The 22,549-nt window shown below is 35.6% G+C and overlaps 1 protein-coding gene and 1 long non-coding RNA gene across 3 annotated transcripts; one reads left to right on the top strand and one right to left on the bottom strand.

Annotated features, from left to right (window-relative positions):
* The first annotated feature begins 4,952 nt into the window (after positions 1–4,952).
* LOC110666470 (ACT domain-containing protein ACR1) lies at positions 4,953–9,076 on the top strand. Of its 2 annotated transcripts, none has more exons than XM_021826958.2 (8): positions 4,953–5,171; positions 5,659–5,826; positions 5,921–5,966; positions 7,070–7,184; positions 7,433–7,500; positions 7,594–8,238; positions 8,318–8,422; positions 8,501–9,076. In XM_021826958.2, the coding sequence occupies exons 2-8, from the start codon at positions 5,660–5,662 to the stop codon at positions 8,882–8,884; spliced, it is 1,530 nt and encodes a 509-aa protein (XP_021682650.2). In that variant the 5' UTR covers positions 4,953–5,171; position 5,659; the 3' UTR covers positions 8,885–9,076. The 2 variants fall into 2 exon arrangements, with proteins under 2 accessions (XP_021682650.2, XP_021682649.2); XM_021826957.2 differs by having other exon boundaries at positions 4,954–5,171; positions 5,694–5,826.
* Positions 9,077–19,206: 10,130 nt separating this feature from the next.
* On the bottom strand, positions 19,207–22,105 carry LOC110666469 (uncharacterized). The gene is made up of 2 exons (XR_009150087.1): positions 21,446–22,105; positions 19,207–20,100 (listed from the first exon to the last, which is right to left on the bottom strand). It is a non-coding gene; the product is annotated as an uncharacterized LOC110666469 (long non-coding RNA).
* Positions 22,106–22,549: the final 444 nt, after the last annotated feature.

The following is a 22,549-nucleotide window of genomic DNA, read 5'->3' as shown; positions in this document are numbered from 1 at the left end:
TAATTGACCATTTTTGCAAAAACTGCCCAAATAAGCTCTAAAAATTCTAAAACTTTGCCCCGCGGTCCTTAGCAATATTATTAAGCTATTGCAAAAAGAATCATAATTTTCTAAGCTACCACGAATATTTTATGGATTTTTAATCCTATTTAAGCACTAGAAAATTACGAAAAAGCAAGGTTGGGTTTACCTTTGCCAATTCCGACTTCGAACGGACAATGGGGCTAGCCAAAACCTCGGTCCAATTCGAGACTTTTCAATTTTCGCGAATCGAGGATACCTACACGAAGCCCATAACACGGGGTTAGTACATAAATTTTTCAGAATTTTCTAAGCTCATTAAATGCTCGGAAAAATGTTCGTGGGACCCACCAAAAGCGGTGTCGGAAAAATTTGAAATTTATGTCGCCAAGCTCTCGACGAGTGGAGCGTACCCTCGGTTTTCTCGTGGGATTCACGGTTAGAAATCTAGCCCAAAAGTCGAAATGGGCTAAAATCTTCCCGAGCAAAAATCGGACAAACCGCTCGATGGATTTCGGCGTTCTTGGTGTCTATGGAAAGCTCTCGAGTAGATGATTTTAGACACAAGACCCGGTCCAATTGGTGGTCGGATCGCCGATTTTGGCCGAGAAAGGGAGGGGAGGGAGGAGAGAGAAAAGAGAGAGAGAAGGAAGAGGGAACGTCGCGCGCGGGAGAAAGAAAAAGAGAAGAAGACCGGTCCGATTCGATCGGTCCGATCCGGTCTGGTTCGATTCGGCCGGTTCGATTCAGAATATAAAATTTTGAATTTTTACCGAGGTCCAAAAATTTCAAAAATTTGAAACTAAAAATACGTAGACTTCAAATATATTTTTAGTTTTGCAACGTGGTCTTTAAATTAATTTTTAAAAATCATCAAAGTTTATATTTTCGGAAAATCGAACCCGATTTTTAAAATCCGAAAAATCTCAAAAAAATTCCTAAAATTTAAATAAAATTAAAATACCAAAAATGCTCATAAATTTAAAATTTTTGGGGTGTTACAGCACCAAACCTCATTAAAAATTTTACTTTGTTTTAATTTTTTTTTCCATTTAGGTTACTATTTTTTCCTTCAAAATTGTGAAATTTTTTTTTTAAAAAGCTTTTTTTTTTTCATTTTTTTTTTTATAAAAAGGAGAAGAATACTATTACATAAAACTTATCCAATTAGAGGAAGATTATTTGTCTCCCCTTAAGCTATATGATGCAATTAGAAAATTGAAGTATTTTGTGAATAAAAATGAAATTATATAAGTGGGAAAACAAAAGATATAATTTTTTTTTAAATAATAATAATGTACATAAAATCAACACAAATAATTAGTAGGCCATTGTAACAAAAAGAAAAATCAAAAGGCCATCATTGAATTAATATATAGCCTATTGATGGATCAATATAAGAAATTCATGAATTTAACTTCAACCAACCATTTTCTTTAAATAATTCTATAAAAAAAAATAGGGCAATTATAAGCAATATATAGAGTCCACAGGAAATTAAATCACAAATTGCAAATTAAACTAATAATAGAAACAACAAAATTTTTCACCATATATAGGAAAGGGTATCTACTGGGTAATTACTCTTTCAAACTTCCAACCAGCCTCACTTTGCATCATCTGCCCCACCTCAGAAACAGGGTATGAGTAAGGTGTTTCTTGTTTCTTTCCTTTTTAATTTATTCTTTTTGTTAAATACACATTAAAAAAAAAAAAAAACTAACATGTAAAAATAATTAACATGTAAAAATAATATTCACACTGATTATCACTAATGATGCAGTTTTCCTTTAAAATCGGAAGCATTCTAGAGAAGACAGTGAAGTGTTCTGTTGTTGAGTTTTTCTTTTCTATTTGAGGAATCAAAGAATCTTTTTGAAAAGGAGAAAAGAGGAAGGAAGAGGTGAAAGCGATGGTTGATGAACTGCAGAGAATGATTTTCGTAGTGTCGACTTTGAGTGTTGGTTTAACTTGGCTTTTATAGCTTTAGGAGACTATATTCTAGTACTGATTTAGAAGCCAATTGGATATGAATATGATGGTGGGGACATGTTTGAACCAAGGGAATATAGCTGCGTTGTTTCTGGTTTTGGTTGTGCTTCCTCTTGTTGCTTACATTTTACTTAGGAATGGAGTGAAGCTACAAAGAAGAGAGAGAGAATAGATTTGCTTGCTCAATTGGCTACTGAAGAGGCACTTAGGGTAGAAGCAACGCCTCCTGCCACTGCTCCTGCTCCTACTATTCCTTTCATGTCTCATTCAAAGAATGGAATTCATGTATGTGCTAGATGCTTAAGTCCAGCTACAACTCGCTGCTCTAGATGCAAATCTGTTAGATATTGTTTCGAGAGATGTCAAACAATTCATTGGAAGCAAGTTCATCAGCAAGAATGTCAGCAATCAGATACTACCAATTCATGATCTTCTCCTAATGCTACTGCAATTAAGGACTCAATTTCAGAGAGGATTTCAAATAATGACGGCTTGAACTTATTTTACTCTGGGTATAATATTAAGTTAGCTTTGATGAATAATGCATCTTCAGAAAATCTAGTTCATCCTCAAATAATCAATAGCATTTCTGCTGGTACCAATTATTCTGCAGTTGATGCCTTATATGCTACAGAAAAGAAGCACAGACAAAGGGTCACTATAAATCCACTAAAGAAATGTTAATTAGACATGACACGGTTGTATTTGATTTTATGGAAGAAACTACTGGAACAATGCTTACTTGTTTAGCTTCTAATGACATTTCCAGTGTTTATATCAATGGTGGTAGTGCTTGTAGTAATATGCATGTGATTCCTAAATATTCAATAGAATCTGAATACCTAACAAAAATATGATGGAATGTTTAATTTATTTTTCCTATCTAAACGCCTATTTTAAAAATGATATAATAATACATTTCACTTTGTTTAGCAAAAGCGTGAAGGACAATAACCTTAATTCTAACAAGGTATAGAGGGATTTGGCCATTAATGCAAACTTTTGGCCTTATTTGGTCCAAAATATGATTTTGGGTTTATTTGGCCCTCACCCATAAGTATGGGGGGCTGATTTGGACTTTTTTCTAAATAAAAAAGTCCCTAACTCTATCTTACAAACTTAGTCAACTTAGTCCAAAGAGAAAGGCCTAATAGCACAAACCAGCAAACCTTAGACTAAGGACCTCTTCAACCTAGATGGAGGAGAATAGTAGGCAATAACAGGTTGCGCTGCCAAACCTCCATGGACCAAAGCAAGACGAAAATTGACAATCCTCCACCATACCCAAGAAGCACAAAGCCTACATACTAAGATTTATCAAACTAGGGGCACCATCGAAATTTAAGAGCAAAGGCCAAGGGAGTCTAAAAACTAGAGAATGTGAGAGCCAAGAAGAGCAGCAGAACACACCATTGGAAGATAAAGAGTGTCAATGGCTTTGATCGACAAGCGTCCACTTGCGCTATGCCTTCACATCAAACTAACTAAGGAAGTTCAAATCTCTCACACCTTCGGATAGAGAGACCATATAAGTAGGGACCACAAAATTTTCTCTAATCAGCACACACCTGCAAAAAAAAAAAAAAAAAAGCACAAAGAACAGAGCTAAAAAAGAAAGATAACCTAAGCTCAAGCAACAGAGCAGCCTATGAAAGAACCCTCAATCCCATAAGTCCAACTGCTCAACCAAAAGACAACTTTATATACATGTCAACCTAGGGTGGGGAGGGAACCCACACCAGATCAGATGAAAGGAGTGGCCTTCCCCTACCCGAAGGGGCAGAGGAAGGTTGACCAACCATAAAGGCAAGGGCTGAAACTTAAGAGCAAAAGGAAAAAGACAAAGAACAAGGAGAGAGGACTTCATATGTACCTTCAGTACATATGCACCGAAACTCTGTCAACCAAGTTTGGCTGTTGGCAATGTTAGGCTCAACATCCAATCCAGTAGTTAATGCAATGTGATGCTTTTTAGATGTTCCAGCCTACTAAAACTATCATCAATAAACTTGAATTCAGTTTAAATGCCCTTAAGGGAAAAGTCAAGCCCAGTTAACTTAAGTTATTTTGGTGGAGGCATTCTAAAACCCAACAAAAATTTTACTAATAGTCTTTAGCACTCTCTGATAAGATAAGATAAAATCTCACTGTATATTGATTAACGAATAATAATTTGTATGAACAAAATGAGATTAAAAGGCACATTTAGATTATGATGAATAGGTTGACAAATGAGTGAACTTTCCATATTATTACCTAAATTTTATAAAAAAAGATCAAAATATTTATACATATTAAGTACATTGAATATAATTTATAAATTAATTTCATAAAACTACAATAAATAAACTTTTTAAAATTATTTAAAAAAATCTCAATACGCAAATTAATTAAAAATTACCTTAATTATAAATATCAAAAGAAAAATAATAACATATCATGCAAGAGTTGATCAATAATTAGCTGGCATGATTCATAAACTCAAAATAATATAAGAAAACAGAGTTTACAAGGAAAATAAGCTAAAGACTTTCATTCCATACATGTCATCATTTGCTATGGGTGAGGCAATCCCCACTGTTCTCATTGCCACTTCAGCATTTGTTGGCAATATATACATTGTTTCCTGATAGTTTGACAGGGTAAACAACTCCAAATTGACAACTAATAATCCTAATTCAACTCTTACGCTCTTTCCTTCCACCAAGAAACTCATTGCATTTCTCCAAACATAATTCCCAGCCACAACTCCAATTTTCACAAAAATACGAGTCCGTCATTTTAGGACCACGTGTCATCGTCTGCACACGTGTCAAATACCCAGTACATTTCCCAGTCCTATTCCGACGTAACCCCTTGAAGCTTTAACGCTGTGTGTACACGTTCTGCATACACAAAAAAGGAGACACTGAGGAGTTGGTGTGGGCTTCTTTTCCTTTTCTTTTTTTTTAATTTTTAATTTTTCTGTTATATATCTACTCTAGCTTCCATCTCTTTCGGTTCTACAATTCTTCTGCCAAGAAAACGTTCTAAAATTGGCCACAACACTAGCCTTGGAAGGCCCAATTCTACTGTTTTCTTTCGTCTGTCTTCTAAGCTTTCTGTGTTTCTGTCTCGTCTCTGTAATTGGTGGGCGCATGCAAGAGCTCTCATAAAAGGTAATTTTCGTTTTCTTTTTCTTTTCTTGTCTCTTCTCTTCTTGTTTTGGATTGATGAAATAGTTAAACATGGAGACATATCAAGAAATTATGAGGTTTTTGATTCTTGTTTAAGTTCCAGTCTTTTCTTTCTGGTCTTTTTTAATTCTTTCAAGAACATCAAATTGATACTTAAAAATTAAGAGTCCTTGTATTTGACAACTGTCTGATATTATCCAATTTCTTTAAAATCACTCTTTTCTATATAGCTACAGTCCTTCGTGAAACCATTTTCCAGCAGTTTTTATGGATTCAAAAACTTGTTTTCTCAATTAAATATTTATTTTCTTTTTCTTTGTATTCAAGAAAGAGGCTTCATGCATCTAATTCCAAAAAGAAATAAATCTCTTGCCCTTCTCTTATCTCCTCCCTACGTTTATTATATTAACGCGGCGGCTGCTGTTGCTGTTGCTGATTTGTTCCCATTATTCTTCCAATATTTTAAAAGAATGTCTACATATATATATATATATATACTCACAGAGATCAGACGTTGCAAACCCTCGATAATCTCTCTCAACAAAGAATTGCTGACAAGAACAAGTATGGAGATCGCTTACCAGCCTTATATCGACCCTGAGTTCGAATCTCTCATCGAAAGAATTTACCCTCCAAGGTATAGCATAGAAAATATATGTATATTATACCAGCAAATTTCATTTCATTTAAGGCAATGGTTTTAGTTAGTTTGGCTGGTTTTGGCGTTGCAGGGTTTGCATTGATAACGACTCATATCAGGACTGTACGCTTGTTAAGGTACTTTTTTTTTTTTTTTCATTTTTAATATTGTTTAGCAGATGAAAGACATGATTATTCACAGGCTTCTTTTTTTTTTTTTTAATTTTTTTGGGTTTAATAAAGGTGCTGGTGGAGATTCCATTTATGTGATTTGTGAACTGAAAGCATCTCAATAGTATCTAATAACATAGAATTAGTTGAATATTAAGAATACTGCAAAATTCTTGTTATGTAGCTATATTTATATTAGCATTATGCTGCAAAATTCTTGTTTTGTAGCTATATTTATATTAGCATTAACATCTACTATGGGTTCCATTACGAGTTCTTTATATTTAACAAAAACACATCAATCCCACGTTAGGTTTTCTGATCCACCGAGTGGAGGGCCACTAAATGGAAAGGAAAAAAGAAAGATTGCAGAGGAAAAAAAGGCTTTTAATGTAAAAAATTAATTTTCTTTTGCTTTTAGCGTCTCTATATCGTAGAGCAGAACAGAAGGCTCGATTCCCATTCCTTATCTACATTATCTAGTTAGTTTCTTCCTTCGCTAGAAGAAAACTATACTATATCTTTCTGGCACCAACCGAAATGACGTAATCTAGTTACATAAAAACATTGATTACAAGACTTGAAAAACCAACAAACCCCTACTGATAGAAGGAGAAAGGATCACTGGGTAACAAGAATGGCAAATTATTAGATACATAGTGCATGGTTACTCAGTCCTAACTTAATTTAGGAGATCAGAACTCACTTCTTTATGAGTGATAGTGCACATGCATCGAGAGTACTGTATAATTTGCCAGAGAGAATAAAAAAGACGACTATCCTATATATAATCTAATTTTCATGGAGCTACTTGTGCCTAGTTAATTCTTACCATTTCCCTCTCTTTTTTTTCTCATTACAAAACAAGCTCACCAAAGCTTTGTGAATGTTATTTGATCTGCGTTGAAAAAAATATATTTATTAAAAATCTTTAAAGTTTGACATATTTTAATTATGTAAACTTCAAAATAGTGAAATTATATTTTTCAATAGAATTAAGAAATTCAAAATAAAAAAAAATCAAATTGCGATGTCAAATAAAGCCTTACTAGTTTAATTTTACCATGCAGGTTGATAGTGCAAACAAGCACGGGATTCTATTAGAGATGGTCCAAGTCTTGACAGATCTTGACCTTGTTATTTCCAAATCATACATTTCCTCTGATGGGGTATGGTTCATGGACGGTCAGTGCCCTATCCATCATGCTTGCATCAGCTTACACTAGTTCTTAGAAAAAAAAAACTCACACTAGTTCTATTATACCCATTTTCTGTTATTATTTATCCAACGTGTTAAGTTTAATTAATAATTAACTTGGCAACTAGAGATGGGTTTATGATTGAGGATATGAACCCTAACTTTATGACCCAAGTATGAGTCATCCCACGAGTATTTGCTCATATGGGTTTGTTTTTTATTGTATGCTGTACAGTGTTCCACGTGACTGATCAGCTTGGAATCAAAATCACTGACGAGAGCCTCATACTTTATATTCAGCAGGTATTTCTATCTAGGATATACATATGGAAATACACATAACTATGCGGTATGCACATCTGCTTAATTTATCTTGTAAAAATTGCTGAATTACAGGCACTGTGTGCAAGTAGGAAAGGGGGAATATCCCAGGAGCTACAAAATTGTCTGAAAAGAGAAGTTAGGCCGCGTCATGTGTCGATGGACCACACTGCCTTGGAGATAACTGGAACTGATAGACCAGGTCTGCTGTCTGAGATTTCGGCTGTGCTTACTCAACTGGAATGCAATGTCACAGCAGCCGTGGCATGGACACACAATGCCCGAGCAGCTAGCATAATCTACGTGGAAGACAAGCTGAGAGGTGGACCTATTACAGAACCAAAGAGACTTGCCCATGTAGAAGAGCAGTTAGACACTGTGGTTGAGGCCCATCATGGGAGAGGGGAGAGGAGGAGCGTCAGGTTGACCACACCAGTGGCTGGGCAAGCCCATACTGAACGGAGGCTTCACCAGTTAATGTGTGCAAATATGGATTATGAGCCTTGTCGGGGATGCACAGGTACGGGTGTTGCTCACCGGAGGGATTGTACCAAAATTCATGTCTCAATAGAGTCTTGCAAGGAGAAAGGGTACTCGGTGGTGAATATGAGAAGCAGGGATAGGCCCAAGCTCTTATTTGACACGTTGTGCGCATTAACTGATATGCAGTATGTGGTGTTTCATGCTGCGGTGAGCTCTACGGGCACCATGGCTGATCAGGTACAAACCCACATGCCCCCCTTGCAGAGAAAGATTGCACCATTACATGGAAAACTGAATATGTTTGCGGGTATTGCAGGAGTATTTCATTCGGCATAAGGATGGTTTCACTTTGGATACAGAGAGCGAAAGGCATGAACTCACCCAATGCTTGATTGCTGCCATTGAGCGGAGAGTATCTCACGTAAGTAATATACAATTAATAATCTCTTGCAGGTACTTTCAGAGCCATAATTAATCGTGATTGAAATATTATATGCAGGGATTGAGGCTAGACGTATGCACTCACAATCGAGTGGGATTGCTATCAGATGTTACACGGGTTTTTCGGGAAAATGGCCTGTCAATATCAAGGGCTGAGATTGGCACGGAAGGTAACAAAGCAGTTGGATCATTCTATGTCACTGATGCTTCAGGAGATGAAGTTAATTCGCGGACGATAGAATTAGTGAGGAAAGAGATAGGGGGATCTATCCTGGTAGTTAATAAATCACCAGGCTGGACTCCGAGGACTCCCTCCACAGGTAATATTCGCCGAAGTAGCAGTGGCAGAGTAGGTGAAGATAAGCCAAGATTCTCATTAGGAAGCCTATTGTGGTCTCACCTTGAGCGGCTGTCAAACAATTTCGGATCCATACGATCATGAGAGTTGTAATCTCAGGAGTTGCGTCTCATGTTGTGTACTTCATGCATATTGTAAATAATTAATTTTGCATGTAAGTAGATAAGCAGTTTGCTAGTTTCCATGGTAATAATCGAGCTTCGTGTTGTTTCTTACTATACTATCATCACCTTGAATGCAATTTATAATTTACATCCAAGCAGCGGAAGGAAACCACTTGGCATATCCATCATCACTATCAGTTTCCTGCTTGCATATTTTTTTTTAGCAAACCACATGGTACCTTTTTTATACTTTGCTAAGTGATAATTGTATCAAGCAAATCCAGCCTAACAGAATGAGGCGTATGCAAGTGTGGAAACTTGGAAATTTCATATCAATATCCCTTTAGGATTGGTTGGAAGAGTTTAGAAAATGGACGCTTCTCCTTAGCATAACAAGGCTCAAGGCCTCCTGAAAAGAGTGAAAGACAGAATCTATGGGTTTAGCTGGAGTGAAATGGGGAAGGGCATATTCTCATGCATTTTTCCCATTCAAAGCTGAATGGTAGAACTGATACGTGTGTCCGCAAGTGCACGGGTCACAGTAGTACAGTTTTAAAAAAATGATATCGATCCCACAAGGAATTGTGCTTAAATTAGAAATAAAAGTATAAGCTAATTAGAATAACAAAAATTAAAGATGTAAAATGAAATTTGGAATTAAAATTGGTATTTGAGGAATTAAAACTAAATCAAACAATTAACTAAAATTAATTAAACTAGATTACCAAAAATTAATTTGAAATTTCTATTTATGAAATTTGAGAGGAATTAAATCTAAATTCAATAAAAATTAAAGTGATTCTAGAGCTTGGGTGACCAATATTGTTTGCATGTGGTTTATCCCCAATTTAGCCAAACACATGAGAATTGCAATTTTGAGGGAAATCAATTCTTAGTTCTTTGAAACATTTTTCAAGCATTTCAAAGTTGGTTTTCATTAAATCAAACCTTGTTTTCACGGTATTTCAAACCTAACAAAAACCCAATTAATGCTCTAATTGATTTTGGAAAGTCCCCTTAATTTTCCTAGCTTATCTCTAACACCAAGAAAACAAAGTTTATTGCAAGATTATCTATCCCTAATATTCACTTTTCAGTCCATCTATTAAGGATTAAAGCTTAACTTAATGAGGGCCCATTCATCAAGCAAGGCAACAAGCTCACAAGCAATAAATCAAAATATCACAATCTTCATTTAAATGGATAAATCAGTTCAAAACCACAATCCAAAACAATATTTACAAACCCATCTCTAGAATCTCAAACAACTACTCACAAATCATTGTTTCAAGACAAACCCAAGTGTATAAATGAAGAAATAATGGAAATCTAAGTTAAGGAATCCAGAAAAATGCAGAAGAATCTGCTGCAGAAAAGTGCAGAACGAGCTCCTGCTGCTGCTGCAGAAATGCCCTTCACGTGCTCCCTCTTTCTCACTTTCTTTTCTTGCCAAAATTGCCTCCCTTGCTCTCTTATGGAAAGAAAATGATAAAGGGGACTTTATATAGATGAGGGGACTGCCCTAGAATGGGTAAAAAGGGGGAAGGTTCCAGAGAAAGTGAGGTAAAAAATCAGAGTAACGGAAATGCCACGTCAGCCATTTCCAGTAAAAACGACATAAGCTGGATCAGTTGTGTCGCGGGTTGTGTCGCGGGTTGTGTAGCTCTCGGCCTGAATATCTGACGATCCGACACAACCTGCGACATAAGCTAATTCGGTTGTGCTGCAGGTTGTGCAATAATCTGCCTGAATATCTGACGATTCGACACAACCTGCGACATAAGCTAAATCGGTTGTCCTGTAGGTTATGTCGCTCTCGGCCATTTTTTTACTCAACTTCAAAAATTTTTGCAATTCAATTCTAATCTCTTCCAAATGGCTACTCTGATCAAAATACACCAAATTTCTCCAAATTTAACCTACAAAACAAGTAAATTCCAAAAATTAGACTAAGAAGTGTGAAAATTATAAAATTGACTAAATATATGCTAATATCTATAATAATAGCTATGAACAAGGGTAAATTATGTGCAAAAATTACACCTAAATGATGATTTAAAATGCATGCATCAAATTCCCCCATACTCAAACTCTTGCTTGTCCCCAAGCAAAATTTCATTAAAACTCATTTGGAAGGGAATAGAATCAGTCTTTGAAAATACAAAAATCACAAATCCAAACCACCAACTTACCCCTAGCCACCAACATTCCAAGTTCCCACCAGCGAAGCACAAAGAATGAAGCAATCACTTTCAACAATTACAAAATAGCTAAGAATTAACCAATCAACCCAAGCAACAAATACCAACCAGCTACAAGAGTCAATTGTGCCAAAACAAACCTAAATGAAATAGATAGCCAATGTGTCTCAAATAGATGGTGAGTAATGTATGAAAGATTATATTGCCAAACCCATATGCAAGCATAAAAGATCTAACTCTACTAATGTAACAAGCATTTTTCAAAGAATCATTAGGTCTTTTTAAGGGTTGTAATGGGGTCCAATAGGGTGAAATTGTGGTTAAAAAAGAAATAGAATAAGGTAAACAAAATATGAGAATAATATTAATCATGAAACTCAAAGTGCATCTTTCTTTTTTTTTTTTAATAGAATTTTTTATCAAGAGGAAAGAAATTCACAATGAATCTCAAGTGCTATTGCAATAAAGGGACTACTTTTATAATATATTTTTTATTTTGTATGCGTCCCTATTTCACGTCACACCCAAAATTACCTTTGGGATATTTTTGTGACTTTTTTTTTTATCAAATTTTCATAATTACTCTAGCACTTTTCAAGATGTTTCAATCCTCCAAACTTTTTTTTTTATATACTTAATTGCCAAAATATTATTCTCATAAATAGGTGGTAGTGTTTAGGTTTTATGGCTAGGTAAATGATTTGGGTTCTAAAGAAATTAGGGAATTAAGGTTCAAGGGGGTTTGCAAGGGTTGAAATAAAATTAAGGTAGGTTAAGGCTAAATGTGAGGTTTAAAATATGAAGAAATGCCTAAATCACATTCTTATCAAATGCAAGTTAAAAATTTCGCTTTGAAAGATCTAAGATGCTTGTTCTAGGAATGGTGAGACGACAAGGACCATTTTCTTCCTTAAAGGGTTATTCAGACACTCAAAACTCAAAATAACTAATCAGAATCTGCATACCTAGATAGACATATTAATTTTCAGCTATTAAGTAAGAGAAAGAATAATGCTTAAGACTTTGTACCAGCTGGAACTTTCATTCCACTAACCATCTAAAGGCAAGTTGGATTTGCTTGAATAAGTGGCTTATGGAATTCAAAGACTGGTTTAAAAATCCAAAAAATTTAAATGAATAAATGAAATGCATGAGTGTATAAATGTATAGTCAACCTATATGTAACTAAGTATGCATAACTAAGTGTATGAAGCTATATGCAAGTGTATATATGTGAATATGTACAAGTATGAAGTAATGAATGAGTATGTCACTATATGCAAGTAAAAAAAGGAAAAATAATTTTGCAAAAAATTTACCCTCTCCCCCATATTCAGAATGAACATTGTCCTCAATGTTAAAAGAGTGCAAGGAATGGGATAATTTGGCTATATGTGCAGAAAATGGGTGGCTCATATGTGCATAAAGAATTATTACCCTGTTGCATAAGCGATAGCACAACTTGTGTTGAAAGTGACACAAGCTGAGATGAGAATTGTTACCTCATTGAAGTGCAGCCAATTTAATTAAGTAAAATTTGGACAGCTGCTGCACTCATTGCAAAAGAAACAGTGCAATGGAATTCATTAAATCAATTAAACTCAAAAAGTTGGAATAAAGAGGTTAAGCTCAAAAATATAGCCATCAAGTGTAAATCCGAAATAGCAAATCAAAGCAAGTGAGCAATGTACTAAAGATATAAAAGAAAAATGTACTTTATGAGAAACTAAAAAAACTGAATAAGTAAATGGTTCAAGTAAAAGAAAAACAACACAAGCAAAATATTAACTAAATAAGTTCAAAATACTAATTAATTAAGCAACGAAATTAAAGACATGAAATTTTTTTTTTTAAATATTTTATTTTATTTTTATTTTTATTTATTTATTTATTTATTTTTTTTTGGGCTTGGGGTAGCTGCTGGCCCATTCTGGTGAAGTGAGTTCTTATCCTGCAAAACAAACAGGCGACACAAGTTAGAACATAAGGATAGGGGGGTTGTGTCGAAAGTTGTGCAACAATCTGCCCGAAATTTGCCCAGCGAACACAAGCGACGACATAAGCAAACCCGTTATGTCGCAGGTTGTGTAACAATCTACCCAAAATTTGCCCCAGCGAACACAAGCGACGACATAAGCAAACCCGGTTATGTCGCAGGTTGTGCAATAATCTGCCCAAAGTTGACAGATTTAGAGAGTGCCTAAAAAAGTAAAACAAATTAGATTTCAAATGATTAAACCTTCATAACATGAATTCTAATTGTTCAACTTGTTATGTTCATCAAATACTCATGCAAAATAATTTTTCAAAGCACAAATTCACACATCCACATTCAAATAATTTTCTTGTTAAACCAAGATGACAAGGTTTGGAAAAATTTTCTCTTAAAATTAACAAAAAGGGCAATGAATCCAGCAAGATCCACCAGCAAATACTCAACAAAAGAAAGATAAAAATTATAAGTAAACAAATTTGAAACTAAAATTTAAAGCTAAAAATTTAAAGCTAGACTAAAACAAAAAATTTTTTATGCTCATTTGCTTGCAATGAATTGCATCCCATCTGCACAAGGAAATTAGAATAATGTCAAACTCTGAATAAGGAGTATAGAAAAACCTAAAACAAATATATATATGAAAGAAATAAAGAATCAATGAAAAATTGTGAGTTATGCACCAAAAATGCTAAGTTTAGGTCTTTAGCTTGACCCTACTCACTCAAGATTTTATGGAGAATGAGAGAGATAGCAAGTTGCTATCTTCTCAATTGGCTCACCAACTGAATAATGCCTCAATCTTTGTCCATTTACCTTGAAATTACAGATTTTTCACCAAAAATTTCCACAGCACCATGAGATAAAACTTTCACAATTTTGAATGGACCTGACCATCTTGATTTTAATTTTCCTGGAAAAAATTTTAACCTTGAATTGAATAAGAGAACCAAATCTCCTTCTTTAAAGTCCTTTTTCTTGATATGCTTATCATGCCATTTTTTAGTTCTTTCTTTATAGATCCTAGCATTTTCATAAGCATCAAGTCTCAATTCTTCTAACTCATCAAGTTGCAAAAGTCTTTTGTGTCCAGCAGCTTGTAATTTCAGGATTTCCTTTTTCACAACATCCTTCATTGTAGGATTCAATCTTCTTTGGTGTTCAATGGAAGGTTTACTATTTGGCTCTAGGAAAATCCTATGCATATAGACTATTGGACTAATTCCCTTTATATCATCAATTGCATAACCCAAAACTGTTCTATATTCTCTCAAAACTCTCAACAATTTGTCAATCTCAATATCAGTCAATGATGCATTAATTATAATAGGATATGTTCCATTTGGTCCAAGAAAAGCATACCTGAGGTTGGAAGGAAGAGGTTTAAGATCTACCTTTGGGGCATCCTCTACCTTTAATGATGGTGGTTTGATCTCCAAAGTTTGCACTTCTTCAAGTTGAAAAATTGTGGCTTCAGGATGTGGTGGAGAACTCTCCAAGTATTGCGCAAAAGCAGCTATGTTATGATTATCATCATCAATGCTCCCACCATGGACTAAGCAATTTTCAAGTGGGTCTTGTGGATAGCTTTTTCTGAAATGCTCTTGAACAATCTCATCAATAATGTCTACCCGCAAACAAGACTCAACTTCTTCATGTTTCCTTTTCATGGCAGGATTGATGTTGAATATCATTTGATCATCTCCCACTCTAAGTGTCAATTTCTCACCTTTTACATCAATTAATGCACCAGCTGTTGCCAAAAAGGGTCTTCCCAATAAGATAGGAACTTTTGTGTCTTCTTCCATATCTAAAATGACAAAGTCCACCAGAATGTAGAATTTTCCAACCTTGATAGGCACATTTTCTAGAATGCCTTCTGGATACTTAATTGAACGGTCAGCCAATGAAAGATACATATTTGTGGGCTTCAACTCTCCCATATTCAACTTCTCATATATTGAAAGAGGCATTAGGCTGACACTAGCTCCAAGGTCACATAAGGCATTTGCCACACAATTATCACCAATATGACAAGGAATGGAAAACACACCCGGATCTTTGAGTTTGGGAGGTAACTTCTTCTGAATTATAGCACTGCATTACTCTCCCAAGTTGATGGTGTCATAATCTTCTAATCTTCTCTTGTTGGAAAGAATCTCCTTCAAAAACTTGGCATAACTTGGCATTTGGGATAGTGCCTCAGTGAATGGCACATTGATATATAACTTCTTTAGCACTTCAAGGAATTTGCCAAATTGTTTGTCTAGCTTATGCTTGATGAATCTTTGAGGGTAGGGAAGGGTGGGCTTGTAAGGTTCAGGCGGGATGTATGGTTTCTCTCCCTCATCTTGCTCACTTTTGCTTTCTTCTTCTTTTTCATTTTTCTTGCTCTCAACTGAATTTTCTTCTTTTGTGCTCTCTTTTTCTTCTCTCTTGTTTTCACTCTCTTGACCAACTTTCTTACCACTTCTCAAGGTCACAACCTTACATTGTTCATGAGGGTTTTGTGGTTGGCTAGGTAGTTTCCCATAGGATTTGCTTCCTGATGAGCTTGCTTGTTGAGCCAATTGAGTCTCCAACATGCGGTTGTGGACTTGTAATTGATTCATGGTTTGTCTCATGTGTTGCATTTCTTCCTCCAATTTGCTATTCATCTTACTTTGTTCAGCAAAAAATTTCTCCATCATGCTTTCCAAGGTTGGTTTCGGTTCATGAGGTGGAAAGGATTGTTGTGCTCTTGCTTGATATCCAGGTTGTGGCTGCCTTGTGGGCTGAAATTGAGGCTGAAATTGAGGCCTATTCTGCTGCATATACTGCTGGTTATGAGCATAATTTGAGCTTTGACCTTGTTGAGCAAAAGTTGCTTGTGGTCTCCATGTTGAGTTGTTCACATTAGAGTAAGAATTTTCCATAGGTTTTTGTTGATAACCTCCTGCATAAGCAGCTTATTCTTGCAAATAATCATCACCATAAGAAGAGTAATCAACTCCACAACTTTGAGTTCCATCTGTGAAGGCAACTTGTTGCATAGTTGTAGGAGTTGAGGCTGTTGCCTTTGTGCAAAAATCACTAAGAAGCTGAGTCAACTGATCAAATCTTGCATTCATGTAGCTAACTGAGTCAAGTTCATAAATCCCAGCCTTCTTTGGCTCAAGTGCTCTAGGATTTCCCCACAAATGGGTATTATGAGCAATCTTCTCTAATAGATCATAGCATTCTTCACTTGTCATTCTCATGAAATCTCCTCCTGCTTGTGAATCAATTGTGTTTCTTATGGCTGGAGTAACTTTGGTGTAGAAATTCTAAACAATCATCCATTTGGGTATTTCATGATGAGGACATTGCCTTTCAAGCTCCTTAAATCTCATCCAAGAGTCATACAAAGTTTCATTATCTCTTGGCTTAAAAGCTACCATCAAATTCCTCAAATGAGTGGTCTTCCCAGGTGGGAAAAATTGAGATAGAAAAGCTTGAGATAGCTGCTCCCAAGTAGCTATAGTAGCTTGTGGAAGTGAGTCATACCACTCTAATGCTGAATCCCGAAGAGAATGGAAATAAGGTGAGTCGAATCACTTCATCTGAAACTCCAGGTTGTCTTTGTGTACCACATATCATCAAAAATTTCTTCAAATGAGAATGAGGATTTTCAAGTGGACTACCTCCAAATTGTGAATTCTGAACCATTTGAATGAGACCGGTCTTTAACTCAAATTGATTAGCTCCAATGATAGGTTTGTTATCTCTCACATCTGCACATCTAGGAAAAGCATAGTCTAACATGGATCTTCTCTGAGGATCATTTTGATTAACAACTACATTTTGCCCGTTGTGCTCATTTCCTCCATTGTTTCCACCAATAGCTCTATTTTGATTCTCCATTTTTTCTATTGTCTCCTCTTGCTAAAATCTTTGTTGTTCTTCTTTTTCTGCTTCCTTTCTTCTCTTGTATTCCTTTTTGTTGGCTCGACAGAATTTTTTAATTTCTGGGTTGAACAACAATTCAGTGTCGCTTGTGCTTTTCGATCGTCTCATAAACAAGAAAAGTACCTGAAAAACACAAGGAACAATAGTGAAAATAAAATAAAATAAAAATTCTAATCAGCTTAAAACAATTAAAATCCAACTTAAAAACAAACAATTCCCCGGCAACGGCGCCAAAAACTTTGATACGTGTGTTCGCAAGTGCACGGGTCACAGTAGTATAGTTTTAAAAAAATGATATCGATCCCACAAGGAATTGTGCTTAAATTGGAAATGAAAGTATAAGCTAATTAGAATGACAAAAATTAAAGATGTAAAATGAAATTTGGATTTAAAATTGGTATTTGAGGAATTAAAACTAAATCAAACAATTAACTAAAATTAATTAAACTAGATTACCAAAAATTAATTTGAAATTTCTATTTATGAAATTTGAGAGGAATTAAATCTAAATTCAATAAAAATTAAAGTGATTCTAGAGATTGGGTGTCCAATATTGTTTGCATTTGGTTTATCCCCAATTTAGCCAAACACATGAGAATTGCAATTTTGAGGGAAATCAATTCTTAGTTCTTTGAAACCTTTTTCAAGCATTTCAAAGTTGGTTTTCATTAAATCAAACCCTGTTTTCACGGTATTTCAAACCTAACAAAAACTCAATTAATGCTCTAATTGATTTTGGAAAGTCCCCTTAATTCTCCTAGCTTATCTCTAACACCAAGAAAACAAAGTTTATTGCAAGATTATCTATCCCTAATATTCACTTTTCAGTCCATCTATTAAGGATTAAAGCTTAACTTAATGAGGGCCCATTCATCAAGCAAGGCAACAAGCTCACAAGCAATAAATCAAAATATCACAATCTTCATTTAAATGGCTAAATCAGTTCAAAACCACAATCTAAAACAATATTTACAAACCCATCTCTAGAATCTCAAACAACTACTCACAAATCATTATTTCAAGACAAACCAAAGTGTATAAATGAAGAAATAATGGAAATCTAAGTTAAGGAATAGAAGAACCCAGAAAAATACAGAAGAATCTGCTGCAGAAAAGTGCAGAACGAGCTCCTGCTGCTGCTGCAGAAATGCCCTTCACGTGCTCCCTCTTTCTCACTTTCTTTTCTTGCCAAAATTGCCTCCCTTGCTCTCTTGTGGAAAGAAAATGATAAAGGGGACTTTATATAGATGAGGGGACTGCCCTAGAATGGGTAAAAAGGGGGAAGGTTCCAGAGAAAGTGAGGTAAAAAATCAGAGTAACGGAAATGCCACGTCAGCCATTTCCAGTAAAAACGACATAAGCTGGATCGGTTGTGTAGCTCTCGGCCTGAATATCTGACGATCCGACACAACCTGCGACATAAGCTAATTCGGTTGTGCTGCAGGTTGTGCAACAATCTGCCTGAATATCTGATGATTCGACACAACCTGCGACATAAGCTAAATCGGTTGTGCTGCAGGTTGTGTCGCTCTTGGCCATTTTTTTACTCAACTTCAAAAATTTTTGCAATTCAATTCTAATCTCTTCCAAATGGCTACTCTGATCAAAATATACCAAATTTCTCCAAATTTAACCTACAAAACAAGTAAATTCCAAAAATTAGACTAAGAAGTGTGAAAATGATAAAATTGACTAAATATATGCTAATATCTATAATAATAGCTATGAACAAGGGTAAATTATGTGCAAAAATTACACCTAAATGATGATTTAAAATGCATGCATCAAGAACTCAATGAAAAATGGGAATCATCGATGGAGGGGAAGCCTGTTCAATATAACACAGGAAAATCTTAATTGTTCCAATTTCTTTCACTAAAATTTCTAGCACCTTCCTCTAGCTCTATCATCACATTCCATAGTTACGAATAGGAACCAGCCAAGCCTGAAAAGCAGGAAAGTGCAACAGGGCTCATAGCAGAGGGACACACCAACAATTGGTGGTTGGGATGGCTCAAACCCGAGCATCCCTACATGGCTCTTAGAGCAGCACCACGGTCAAGGCTTAGTGGTTTCACACGGTTCAAGTTGATATAATGTATTTCCCAGATCAAATGAAAATAAATATTTCTTAGCACTGAATTTTTATAGTTAAAATAGATATTTTATGCGCCAATGATCTTCCAATTTATAGGTTCAGATTTATGTATAGTTTCCAAAACTTAACTCAGACCGTAGAAACCATATACAAACTATTCACAAGAACATAACAAAAAGATGAAAAACACATTCACCTGGGGTTTTATGGAATTATCACATCACATCACATTAATATCATCAACATCAAGCCAATCGTTGGACTCCTTGGATACAGAGTTGCGATCACGGAACTGCTCAGACCAGCATGTTTCACACTGATAAGATTAATATCCTTAAACTGAGTCTGAAAAGCCTTTCCTCAACTGAACCCAATCTCGTGAGTGTTTTGCTGCAGCATCAGAAACCAGTGTTATTTTCTTATAACTAGTAGGTACATCTCCATCCTCCTCTTCAAGGTCACTGAATGATATATCCTCGTCATTTCTGATATGCATAGTTCCACTTGTGCCTACCATTTCTGAATGTTCTTTCAACCAATCATCAGTATCATCCTTAAATTTCCCATCTAAAATTTTAGAGATGGAACTAGATAGATGTCGATGTTTGGCCCGGTCATCTCAGCTAATCTATCTTCTGTTTACTAACTACCCTCAAATCTCAAATTCTCCATACTTCCCATCTTCACCATGAAATATATGTGGCTATAATTAGTGGTTATGGATTTGATCAATTAACTGATCTATTACAAAAAAAAAAAGACACCATGCACTAATATCACACCCTGGTGATGAATGACATGGGCATTCATAGAACATTTATAATCAACAGATTTGACATGACAGATTTCACTAAAAAAAATTAACATACCTGGGGGTTTGAAAGTACAAAGTAAATCTTCCAAAAGCGGCCATCGCTTGTACATCCTAGACAAGTTAACAATTTGAAGAGCAGATAATCTGGAGGCAAGATGTTCAACTGCCAAAGCATGTTCTTGTTAGGCATTGGAAATGTCAAATCCAAAAATGGAAAGGGGAGAAAAAGAAAAAGATGCTTGACATTAGCCTCAAATACATAGAAACCTATCAAAGAGCTATGAAGAATTTCCTCTTATTGAATAGCATGAAAATTATGGAACAAGAAATATGCATTGAAATAAGCTAACAACATTGGCAGTGTTCTTATTGCAATGCCTTGAAGGTACCTACAAGGTAGAGCAATTGGCATTTGCAATGAAAGTATGCATCAAACAAACCTAGGTTAGATGAAGTTAAGAGCAAAAAAAAAAAAAAAAAAAAAAAAAAAAAATATATATATATATATATATATATATATATATATATATATATATATATATATATATATATATGCCACGTAAATTCTCAGAAAAGGAAAACAAATAATGAAAGGGAAGGGGGAAAAACCCTCTAAATAAATATGATCAAGGTGAATGAATATGTAAATCAAGTAACATTACAACTTCAATTGTCTAAAAGAACAGAACAACAAAATTGAATTCTAGTTAATACTCAAGCCTATAGCTTTGAAGATCAATGATTAGCAGGATAACAAGTAATTAAATAATATAAACAGAACTGACACAAGTCACTGAAAAAGCCCTAAGCTCACTTTAACAATAGCCAACGAAATTACCTAATTGATATGACAATGAAGTAAAAGAAGTGCCATAAAATTGAAATAATAATTTTGATCAATAAAAAAAAGGATAGAATGGCAAACTCTATCCTTTTTTAAAGAAAGCCAATTAATTTCTACAACAAAAAAACTAGTAGGTGATAACTGACAGCCAATCTCACACGATTGTTCTATATGGGCTACATAGAAGTTTAAGTGCTTTATGCCACAAGCACAACAATTAAACACCGATTATAGGACAACCTAGCTGTACTAATTGAATGGAAAAACATATTTTAAGGAAATTCCAATACATAATACAATCTCCACTAAAAGAATTGAATTCAGTATCCCTATTCTCATAAGCTGAAGATATAAATACAATTCAGATTTCTACTAAACAATCAGTTTTTGATCATTAGTACACTATCACCAAGCTTCACCATTTTATTAAGCTGCTAAAACACTATCAAGAAAACGCTAGGAAAAGCATCCTAGAAATCTATTGTCCACAAGCATCTTCATATTCAAACTATATCAAAGCTACATTTGGCTTTTCCAATTCCTGAATCACTTAAATTAAAAAAGCAGCCTAGCGTTTCCATATTCACCAAGGTCAAAGCATTTTCTTGCTGACACCAAGTAAATAAAATAATTAAACACGCAAGTAAGATTTGAAAAAATATACCATCAAAATCTTCATCGTCAGGAACAGGAAAGTCAAGCCAAGTCTCTGGATGCATCGTGATATCCCTCACGAAGGTTAACACCTCCTCGGTCACACCGACAGCATTGCTAATCAAATACTCATGGATAAAACCTCTTTCCTATCCAATCTGCAGGAAGCTTGATGCGACCTTAGTGATCTCCGATACAATTAAGTTACTCAACAGGTTGGAGATTTCGGACTTGCATTTCCGGCCAATCTCGGTGAAATCGCTGTGAATCCCTACATTCAAATCCGCATTGTATTCCTCCGGATCGGACAGGTGGTTTGTTTGGGGATTATCAGTTAGTTCATCAGATATCTGACGGGAAGGTGGAGAAGAAGGGGAGGAGGGATCAAGTGGAGGAGCGAGGAAGGAAGCGACGCCCTAGAAGTGGCGGGTTAGGGTTTTGGTGAGCTCGTAGAGGTCTTCCTTGACCCCAAGCGGTGTGGTAGGGGTGACTGTGGATGATGGAGATGGTGATGATGATGATGATGATGATGATAGTGATGGCGGTTGGGCATGGTAATCAGATTGAGGATTTGGGGGTGATTTTGAGTCCGTGACATTAGGGTTGGAATAGTGATCGTCGCCGTCGATTAAAACCAATCAGACCAACACCACACACACCCCACAACACCCCCCCCCCCTAACCCCCCCCCCCCCCCTGGCACTCCCCCAACCTCTCTAATGCCCTCCCTTACAAATATTTGATACTTTCTGCTCCTCTCTTCCCCCATCCCCACCCCTAATGCCTTCCTTTATAAATATTTGATAGTTTCTGCTCCTCTCCCTTCTTCGCCTTTCCTTCATCAGAGATTGGATCTCCATCATTTGTACAACTGATTCACCAATGGTATCACCACTAGTGTTGTCTCCTTTAAATTTGCTCTGTCATGAAGCTTCTTCAGCATTGCATTTTCGTGTGTTACATTACCTATGTTTATACACTTGATCTCTGTCCAGTTTGCAAATTCTACTCCTTTAGCTACTGTGATTGTGAAAGACGAAGCTCATTTAACCATCATCGCTTCATCAAATTGCATGTTGTCCTCTTCTAGTTGCTTGCATGTTTGAATACGGTT

This window comes from Hevea brasiliensis, chromosome 7, assembly GCF_030052815.1.
Source record: "Hevea brasiliensis isolate MT/VB/25A 57/8 chromosome 7, ASM3005281v1, whole genome shotgun sequence".
Classification (NCBI taxonomy): Eukaryota; Viridiplantae; Streptophyta; class Magnoliopsida; order Malpighiales; family Euphorbiaceae; genus Hevea; species Hevea brasiliensis.
The sequence above is the reverse complement of the archived record's forward strand: the minus strand, read 5'-3'. Positions and strand labels throughout refer to the sequence as shown.